The following is a 9,497-nucleotide window of genomic DNA, read 5'->3' on the forward strand; positions in this document are numbered from 1 at the left end:
TCAATTTTGTGGATTCCTGATATTTTTGTTGCATGGATTGGCATATGGCATGTGACCTGCTCGTGTCCAATATAGTTTCAATATTTTCCCTATCAATAGCTTGAAACAAGTAGTTCTCCACTCTCATATCTTTAAGGTTTACCTTAGTCACACTCTTCTGTTGTGCTTCCGACGACGTGACTCCAAGCTTTGGAATCCCCTCCTCTATAAGCGACCATAATTCTTTGCTTCATAGAAAGTTTTGCATCGTCATGACCATAAATCATAGTGACCATCAAACCTTGGGATGGCTAATTGTACAAACTTTTCAGACATTCTCTATAATCATTCTTCTTTGTACTCACTCTGAACTTTGCACACTCTCTCACACAAATTTCACTTGTGTATCAGGCCCCTTGTGGAGCTCTGATACCAATTGTAGAGATCAAGGTATGTTCGTACAAATATTTAATCTGAGAGAATATATTTTATTCAAGGAATATGTAAGGCTTATATAACCCTTTGTACAAAGACTGAACTGTTACATAAAGCATGACAATTACAAATATGCAATAAAAATGACATCAATCTAATATAAAATCTTGCAACTGATTAAAGACTCATTCTCTCTATAAAATAGGAGATTTATTTAAAAACGTTCAAAATTCTTAAACTTAAACAACAAACTACCTAACATACCTCATTCAATAGTCTCATATCACTTAGAAGTTGAGATCTGAGGCAATTTAAGCCTTCTATGCTCGGAGTGTGGAAGGAGGAAGGGGTATTGAAGCTACCTTAAATCTCTATTTCTAAGTGATGTAAAATTATTATTTGTGATAGGAACAACAACAAAACTAATAAGTATAATATATTTTTATATAAAATAACAATTCATACTTTTCTTATCCGCATAATATTGTTCAATTATTTAAAATATACAATTTTCATAATAATAACAATAACAATAGTAAGTATTGTTGTTGTTGGTCTTCGATCTCAATTTCATACTTTTTTGTTAAACTATTTGTTTGTAAAAAGAATTTATTATAATGGTATTTTTAATGATTTTAAAGATATCATTTTATATAGAAGAACTATTAATATAAGTATTTTTATATCAAAATCATATAATAAATAGCATATTATTACCTATGAAAATTAATGATAGTATTTATTTATCAAAATTATGTACTAACAAATAAAATTAATGTAAGGGATCTAGCCTTTTATAATTATAATTAGGTCCACCAATTAAATCATATGTGATCAAAATTTTCATAAGCCTTTATGTATACAGAGAGAGAAAAGAGAGAGAAAGAGAGATAGAGAGACAGAGAGATAGAAGTTTTTGGATATAAAAGAAACAAAAGTGCAATTAATATCTGTGCTAAAAATTGAATAGTAATACACTGGGCAAAATTGTTTATCCTAGTTAATGTCTTAATTACAAATAGGAATAATTTCGCAACTTAAAACTTTTGCGAAATAGCTAACCCTAGGAAAAGTACATGACAAATTCTTGTCCAAGAGGAAATAATGGTACATAACATGATTATTATACATATATTCTCCTGTATTAGGAAAATAGTTTGTAAGTCTTTGCGGAAACCACAATTGTTCGGATTCCTCCAATCGGTGCAAGACATGCTATCATAAGTCCAACAATGATGCTCAACTGTAACACAGTTCAAAAACATAAATCATTCTAAACATTATTAAACTTATTGTGTTTCGATCATTTATCACTAATCAACAATAACAAACATATATACCCATGATAACACCCAATGGAAACTCCATCTTCTAGGTTTTGTTGCCTCAAGCCATAACACACAAGGAATCTGCATCAAATTTTTCAAAATTTTTAGCCTACTTCTATATTCTTCACATTCAAGCATTCAAGCATTCAAACATGGTTTATTCAGATATTACAATGTATGACGTTGACGTGAAAGCTAGTCCTCCAAAAAACCCTAATAGTCCTCCAAAAAATGGAACGCACATGCCAATGAATCCCACCACACCTGCATCAGATAATCAACAAAAAACAATCAAAAGAAGCAATTTAAGAACGTAAAAGGCGTTTGAGAGAATCAATTCTTACAGACAAAGATGGTTCGACAAACAAGGCGAAGCATGGCTGAGCGATTACAATTCAATTTTTCCACCACTTTTGTCTCTATTGTATCAAACACAGGCATGGAAAAAACCTTCACAAGAAGAAACAGATTTAGTATATAATAATATGCGTGTGAAGGAATGAACGTAATCGTATATCATATATAATAATTAATACCTGGAAGCTTCCCACAACATGAATAAAGACCATCAAGTTAGCGATGGCAATGAGCCAAAAGGGGTGTTCGAGAGTGATGAGAACATCATCTTCAACAGCGTTTCCAAATGCCCAGAATCCAGAAACTGCAACTGTTAAATAGCAGAAAATGACAATGCAGTATGCGAAGACCACACCTCGCCACATTGGGATCTTTGAGGGTTTCTCTACTGTTGAGGGCAACGTGGCCTGAATCTCCAATGCAACACTGTGACCGGCAAAGGCAAAAGCTATGGTTCCAAGGGCATTGAAGGCATCAAAAGTTTTTCCTGCAGTTGTGTGAGACCGAACTGAATAACTCCTAGGACGACCCTGCAACCCCTCGATAATGGACATGACAAAGGCCACCATAGAATAGCTGCATGCACCAACATGAGTTACACTTGAAACAATTAGAAACCAAACAACGGGACTTACCAGATTGACATCACAGCGGCCAGAGAAGAAACCGCTTTCAATTTATGGAAGTTAGGGGTTTGGGAAAGCATAATCTGCAACACTACAAACATGAGAATGTAATACGTTTGTCTGATGTCACTCATGCCATGAACCGAGAGCATTTCGAAAAACTTCTTCAGCGATTTCCCACCGGTCACACAGTACACAATGGCGGAGGCCACCTGAACCGTTAACTGCTGCGGCATCACGAACCAGAGCCCTTTCTTAGGACCAAGAACGTGCACCCCCAGATCATAGTATCGGTCAAATCTCTCCCCAGGAACCATCTCGTGCATCTCAGCAAGTAGCCACAGTGTGTAAAATGTCAGAAGCCATGAAGCCATGATCATTATAAGACCCGGAACCCTGCACAAAATATTCATCCATCCATCACACAACAATGCAAAAGGGTATCTATATCTCTGAAAATTTTCATACACTTACCATCCAAGCTGCGCAATGGCGAAGGGTAACCCTAGCACGCCGGCACCCACCATAGCTGTGACATTGTGGAAAGACGAATACCACCACTTTGCCTTCCTAGCGTCTTCTTCTTCCGAGGCATTCCACTCTTCTTTTTGTTGGTCCCTTGAGGACCTCATTGCACCGTTCCCAATGCCGTGCTCCTGAAACAATTATTAATTAATTATCGTAACATGATGAAGTGATTAACTTTTGATGCATACCATGTAAGGTTGTATGGGAAAGTTTGTTTTGATCGAAGGAAGTGTGTGAGGTGTTGTTGTTTTTGAGGTTATTTACAATGTGGCTTACCGAGTTTATTATATAAACATATATATGAGTTAGATGGATGAGTAATGGGATCCGAAGCTTAAGGCAGAGAATTGAACAGAGCATTTTTCTCTCTTCCCTTCCACATATCACTCACTCTCTTTAAGGAAACCCGATTACTATTATTATTATTATTGTTAGATGCATTCCCACAAAAACTTATCACAAATTACAATGTTCACAACTTTGGTCAAACACTTCTAAAATCTACACAACACATCAGACACAAACAAGACTTAGTCCTTCAAATGCTTAGTGTCCTCACGTTCCTCTTTTCTAAACACAAAAACTTCAAAAAAAATATCTTGTGGTTTAGGCCACTTCACTGCCAAACATGGGGATAGAATATAATTATTTCATTTCTAGATATTATATATATGCTTTGCTATTATATAATTGTTACTGTGTAATCATACATTTTGATTCAATATATTATTTTATTTTTTTTATTGATATCGTATCAAAAGTGATTGTTCCGTACTTATTCCAATACTTTTTTTTTCATGTATGTTGAAAACTTTAACATCTTATGATTCACTACAACCAGTGGTATAATATTATGTCTATTATAGATACTAGTATTTTTTTAATGATTTAGTTTTTTTTAATATTTCTATCAATTAATTGTTTAAATGTAAATGATCAAATATTTATATGTCACTACAATAAAATTATTAATCATCCATAGACACAGTTAGTCAATAATAACAAATATTTAGTCGTTAATAAATATCTCGATTTGTTCTTTTTTTTCCCCCTTCTCTTCCTCTTCTTTTTTCTTTTTTTCTTCTTTGTTCTCTTCCTCTCCTCCTTTTGTCCTCTTCTTCTTTTCCTTTTTTTCTTCTTTGCTCTCTTATTCTCCTCCTTTTGTCCTCTTCTTCTTTTTCCTTTTTTCTTCTTTGTTCTTTTTTCTCCTCCTTTTGATATTACATATATTTTTTCTACTTCTAGTTGTCAACTTTGGCGTCTTGCTAAGATTAGAAGATTTTCACTTCACTTAACAATGTGCCTCAAACATTACTTGAGATATTAAATTTTGACATTTAGAGACCTTTTAGTAAGCTTACTATGATGGCAAATGTTTCTTCCTAACCTAGGTGGATGATTGCAATCATTTTACTTGGATATTTTTCTCACTCAAGAATACAAGGTTGTTAATTATGTAAAACATTTTTTTTCAGAATTTTCAAACTCAAGAAGCAGGTTAAGTGATTTAAGTTCGACAATCAAATAGAGCTTTCTCTTATTGATTTTCTAGCATAAGAAGGTACCCTCCATTAATTTCCTTTGTGTGGAGAGACTTGAACAAACTTAATAGTTGAGAGAAAACATTAACATCAATTGGATGTAGCTGAAACTTATTTATTCAATCCAAATTGTTAATTCAATTTCTGGGAGAGATCAAATTTTTATTTCAAGGTTTTCATAAAACAATTTATTCTTTCAATGAAAAGACTTCTACAAATTCTTTTTTTTTTCATTGGTGATAGGATAATTCCTTTGTCCATTATTGATAATTTTTCTCTTGGAATACTTGTATTGTTCATCACTCTAATGAGCTCAATAATGCATTTGAAATATCAAAGTCTATATAATGATGATTTTGAATACTCTATTAAGAGATTACCTAGAGTATATAAGAAATTATTTTATTTGTCTCATTATGTGTATGTGAATTTTAAACCTAGAAAATGAGTCGATACACTTAAATATATGAAAGGAGTTAGTTGATATAGTTAACGAGTGTTATGCAATTGTGTAAATAAAGCTCTAGATAATAAGATGAATGTGAGTTTAGAATTATTTGACTTAACATAATTAGTTCTAAAATTAGACGATATGTTTTAAAAGGTTTAAGATAGAAAAAATGAACAAAAATACTCTTGTCAAATTGATGCACTTATCATGTTTTCAAGTTGAGCACAAAAACACGTACATACACACATACATTTATACACGCACAAAACATATAAGTACTCTTGTTATAATATTTGTTAAATTGATTGAAAAAAAGATAAAACACATAAGAAATAACAAATAGAGTAAACATAATAATATATAATTAAAAAATTTAATTTATTAGTCATGAATTTTACTGAAAATACGCTACGAAAAATAATTAATAAACAATATATATTATTTTATTACATATAAAAGTTATTTTATACGATAAATATATGTTTTGTGTTATTTTTTAATATTACTTTTTGTTAGAATAAAATATTTTTTTAATTCTCAATGACAACTGGGAATTTTATAGTGAATTATAATATAATGTCATTTGTTAGAAATAATATTTTATATTGATTTTCATAAAGAATAACTAATTTATAATTTAGTTTAAAGTTTAAACAAAATTTTTCATAATAATTAAAAAAACATATATAACCATACTTTTTATTACAAGTAATTATTAGTTGTTTTATTCAACTCATATTTTACAGACACGTTAATTTAAAGTTGCAATAAAATAAAGAAAGAAGAATAATATTAAAAAAAAAAAAATTGAATGACTTGTGTGCTAAGTATATGTATATCTGGGAAGCGAAATAAGAAGAGAAGAAGAAGAATAATAGTTGCAGAGTGAGAAAGACAGCGAATGAAGGAGCGGAAATGGAGTCTGGTCCTCCTCCCAACGATCTCTGCTCAATCTGCCATGCCAACTTTCACATTCCCTGTCAAGCAAATTGCTCTCACTGGTTTTGTGGTACCAAAAACCCTCTCTTTCGCTTTCTCTTTCCACCCTTCAATCTTTCATCCTTCAATTCCCAATCTTTTCCATGTTTCCAGCAAATTGCATCATGCTCGTGTGGCAGCACGCATCAGGGACAAGCTCCTGCAAATGCCCTCTCTGTCGCCGACCCATCACTCTCTTAGTCCCCACCGAACACTCTCTCTCCCACCGTCACGACCCTGAAGTTGCTCATATTCTCTCCAAGATTCATGCTTACAACCGTGTCTTCGGTGGCCAACCCTCCTCTCTTTTTCAGGTGCCCATCTTCTTTCGTTCTTGCTTTCTTTCATTAATTGCACTTTTTTGCGGAATTGATTCCGAATGGTGATTGCAGAGAGTGCAAGATCTTCCTTTTCTGTTGCACAGGCTGCTTCGGGAGTTTCTGAACCCTCAAAGATCCCTTCCTCTTGTCATCCGTGCCCGTGTCTTTGTTGCTGTCAGTTTCCTCACTCTTTCAACTTCAATACTTGCTGTGTTCCTCAATCGATTATCCGTAATTTTCCTTTATGCTCTTCAATTTTGATAAAAGGGATAATTTAGGTTTTGGGTATCTTTGCGTTTGTCAGTAACATTTTTCTTTAGCAGTTAACAACTCATGACAATAATTCAAGGGTTTGGGTATTGGGCTAATCGTTGAATATGATGAGTTTGAACAGGGTAAGGGAAGAGAACAAGGAAATTCCCAATAATTCCCAAACAGATACATGTTAAGCAGGGACGGTGTAGTTTTGTTTTTTGCAAACATTATCAGTAAACATCCAAGTGCCACCTACATTCAGAGAGAAAAATGATTGAATAGAAAGAAGCGTAGATATGTAATGAAAAATAAATAAATTAACAGTGCTTATATGTAATAAGTGACATCTTCTGACAAGAAAAGAGAGAAAAATGAAGTGTGTAGAGGGGTCCATAGGTGAAGTTTGTTTTCCCTTTCTTATTTGATTGTGTTTTCCTTTAGAATTAATAAAGATCATGTTAGATGCCAGATTTACTGTAATTTTTTTTTCTAACAATCTTGATAGATTTATCATTTTATATTAGTATATAAAGAAAAGGGTTATATATATATATTGGTTTATCTTTATATACAGATGATAGCAAGTGTTGTATACATTCTCAGCCCAATTGATCTCATTCCTGAAGGTATGTAGTTATTGTACCCATTTTCATTTTAGGTTGGAATTTGTATAATATTGCATACAGTAACTGTGTTTCTCTTTTTGAATGTTTGTTGCAGCGATGTTAGGAATAGTTGGTCTCTTAGATGATGTGTTAATTGGGCTGATCTGCTTCCTACATGTTGCTGCCATTTATAGATCAGTTCTTTACCTCCGTCATGCTGGTTCCTGAACATGTTCTACAAATTTTCAGTTCATGTCCTAATGTGGATTTAAAGATGAAGTGTACTTTGTTTTGTATGTACATATACAGGTTCAATTTCAAATAGTGGAATTAGTAATGGAAATTACAATGGAAAAGCGCTCCCTTTAATGTTTTGTTTTCTTTTGAGAATTCGGGTTGTTGCTTAACCCATCATGATATAGCACGAAATATTTGAGCTTAAATGAATTTAACAGTTGCTGTGTGAAACTGCTTCCCTAACCTTAACAACAATGATTTCAAAACTTTATTTTCAGAATTATACTTTACATTAGAAGTGGGTATGAATGATCTAGAAAGTAACCAGCATAATTCCATACCATCTATCATTTTTCTCTTGTGGAAAAGCAAGCCTTCACCAGAAAAAAAAATCAGAAAACGATGTGATCAGAAAACATTATGCAGCGTTGAATATTAGTTGTAAATGAATTGAAGGGAACAACAACTAAAAAAAGGATGAGTTATTGCTATTTTAAAATAGAATCTGTATCACTAGTCATAGTATTTGGAAAAAACTGCATCTACTTTTTTGCTCAACAGATTGGATTTAGGTGCATTTATAAAAACCTAATATCAACAATATTTGTTGTATGAATTCAAATCTACTGGTTTTCCACCAAGTACCCAACATGTCTCTCCTTTGAGTGAGTGAGTGAGTTTTTGGTCAAAGTCTGAGTAGTCAATTTTTCGTGGCACTTAAGTTGATGAACTGGTAGGACATATTGTCATAATGGAAAAGGATATGTATTTCACCGATACAAATAGGAAGGTATCAATAAATTTTGTGCAATAATTTAAATTGGAAAAGGAGAATATAATAATTTTATCAAGAAAATAAAATTGATGCTCTGTATATTTTATTGATATAATATTTTTGTTTTTAGTATAGCATTTTTTGAAATGTGTTGATTTTATAAATAGCATTTAAATTATTATTATTATTTGAGAATTTTGGAAAATAGTGATGGGCAAAATGGTAAAAGGAGTGAATAGTGTGGTTCTTATTTGTGTTGGAAAAGAGGGAGTGTGGGAGCAGCGCAGGAAGAAGAAGAACGAAGAGTCGCAGAGAAAAGTGACAGCATCTGCCACCGCCTCGTCCGAAGGTAATCTCATTATTCTTTTCGATTTCCCTTCCATCAAGATCGATCCTCAATTACTCCTTTCTCAATTTCATTTTCACATTCTTCTTTTTTTCACTCTTCAGATCAAATTCAACCATCCCATTTTCGCTTTCTTTTTAGTACCCATTTTGTTCAATCTCTCTGTTTTTTTACTCTACACTGCTATGCAATCACAAAATCAAAATTTTAGATTTCATGTTTGTGCTGTGAATCGTCTTTCTGATTTCCCAAATCAGGGTATTGTCATGTTTTGATTTTGTTGGCTGCGATGTTGCAGATGATCGATGATCAAGATCTGGGTTTCTTTGCCAATTTTCTTGGCGTCTTCATCTTTGTGCTGGTGATAGCATACCATTTTGTTATGGCTGACCCAAAGTTTGAAGGGAATTAGGAAAGCTTTTTAAGTTAATGATGTAATTTTCGTTTTGTAGACTGAGATGTTTTGCTAATAGATATTCGATTTCATGCTATCAAGACTAAAGGTTTCTTGCTATACTCATGTGCGATAACATAAACTTTGTTTGTTTTCATGAAACTTTGGTTGAAAAAGTAATGAAAATACTGAATTTATATTGAGATTAGAAGATTTTTCTTGATGTTCCTTGATGTGGATGCTTCAAACACCCTGTGTTAGAGTTGGATCCACTTTTTTAATTGGATGAATTTGTGCACATACTGGAGTACATGTTATTGGTTGATTCGTAGTCATGTTGCA

At 32.8% G+C, this 9,497-nt stretch overlaps 3 protein-coding genes across 4 annotated transcripts; 2 read left to right on the plus strand and 1 right to left on the minus strand.

Annotated features, from left to right (window-relative positions):
- Nucleotides 1–1,505: 1,505 nt before the first annotated feature.
- Nucleotides 1,506–3,502, minus strand: LOC114181396 (lysine histidine transporter-like 5). The gene is made up of 8 exons (XM_028067876.1): nucleotides 3,442–3,502; nucleotides 3,200–3,381; nucleotides 2,735–3,121; nucleotides 2,279–2,675; nucleotides 2,087–2,192; nucleotides 1,915–2,006; nucleotides 1,755–1,823; nucleotides 1,506–1,657 (listed from the first exon to the last, which is right to left on the minus strand). The coding sequence occupies exons 1-8, from the start codon at nucleotides 3,442–3,444 to the stop codon at nucleotides 1,559–1,561; spliced, it is 1,335 nt and encodes a 444-aa protein (XP_027923677.1). The 5' UTR covers nucleotides 3,445–3,502; the 3' UTR covers nucleotides 1,506–1,558.
- Nucleotides 3,503–6,071: 2,569 nt separating this feature from the next.
- LOC114163244 (E3 ubiquitin-protein ligase RNF170) lies at nucleotides 6,072–7,871 on the plus strand. 2 transcript variants are annotated; one of them, XM_028047429.1, is made up of 5 exons: nucleotides 6,072–6,254; nucleotides 6,338–6,537; nucleotides 6,616–6,774; nucleotides 7,373–7,424; nucleotides 7,519–7,871. In XM_028047429.1, exons 1-5 carry the CDS (start codon nucleotides 6,161–6,163, stop codon nucleotides 7,629–7,631), a joined length of 618 nt encoding a protein of 205 aa, XP_027903230.1. In that variant the 5' UTR covers nucleotides 6,072–6,160; the 3' UTR covers nucleotides 7,632–7,871. The 2 variants fall into 2 exon arrangements, with proteins under 2 accessions (XP_027903230.1, XP_027903240.1); XM_028047439.1 differs by having other exon boundaries at nucleotides 6,079–6,254; nucleotides 6,616–6,717.
- Nucleotides 7,872–8,755: 884 nt separating this feature from the next.
- On the plus strand, nucleotides 8,756–9,363 carry LOC114163256 (dolichyl-diphosphooligosaccharide--protein glycosyltransferase subunit 4A). The gene is made up of 2 exons (XM_028047452.1): nucleotides 8,756–8,764; nucleotides 9,060–9,363. The coding sequence occupies exon 2, from the start codon at nucleotides 9,060–9,062 to the stop codon at nucleotides 9,171–9,173; it is 114 nt and encodes a 37-aa protein (XP_027903253.1). The 5' UTR covers nucleotides 8,756–8,764; the 3' UTR covers nucleotides 9,174–9,363.
- The last annotated feature ends 134 nt before the right edge of the window (nucleotides 9,364–9,497 follow it).

This window comes from Vigna unguiculata, chromosome 1 (assembly GCF_004118075.2).
Source record: "Vigna unguiculata cultivar IT97K-499-35 chromosome 1, ASM411807v1, whole genome shotgun sequence".
Taxonomy (NCBI): domain Eukaryota; kingdom Viridiplantae; phylum Streptophyta; class Magnoliopsida; order Fabales; family Fabaceae; genus Vigna; species Vigna unguiculata.

What these genes read in the sequence shown, in the direction of transcription:
- LOC114163256 (XM_028047452.1), top strand. Translation starts at nt 9,060, where the DNA reads ATGATCGATGATCAAGATCTGGGTTTCTTTGCCAATTTTCTTGGCGTC.
- LOC114163244 (XM_028047429.1), top strand. Translation starts at nt 6,161, where the DNA reads ATGGAGTCTGGTCCTCCTCCCAACGATCTCTGCTCAATCTGCCATGCC. An exon ending in TTGCTCTCACTGGTTTTGTG is followed by an intron (nt 6,255 to 6,337) that starts GTACCAAAAACC and finishes CCATGTTTCCAG; the next exon opens with CAAATTGCATCATGCTCGTG. An exon ending in AACCCTCCTCTCTTTTTCAG is followed by an intron (nt 6,538 to 6,615) that starts GTGCCCATCTTC and finishes TGGTGATTGCAG; the next exon opens with AGAGTGCAAGATCTTCCTTT.
- LOC114181396 (XM_028067876.1), bottom strand. An exon ending in GCCGCTGTGATGTCAATCTG is followed by an intron (nt 2,676 to 2,734) that starts GTAAGTCCCGTT and finishes TGGTGCATGCAG; the next exon opens with CTATTCTATGGTGGCCTTTG. An exon ending in TCCATTGGGTGTTATCATGG is followed by an intron (nt 1,658 to 1,754) that starts GTATATATGTTT and finishes ACTGTGTTACAG; the next exon opens with TTGAGCATCATTGTTGGACT.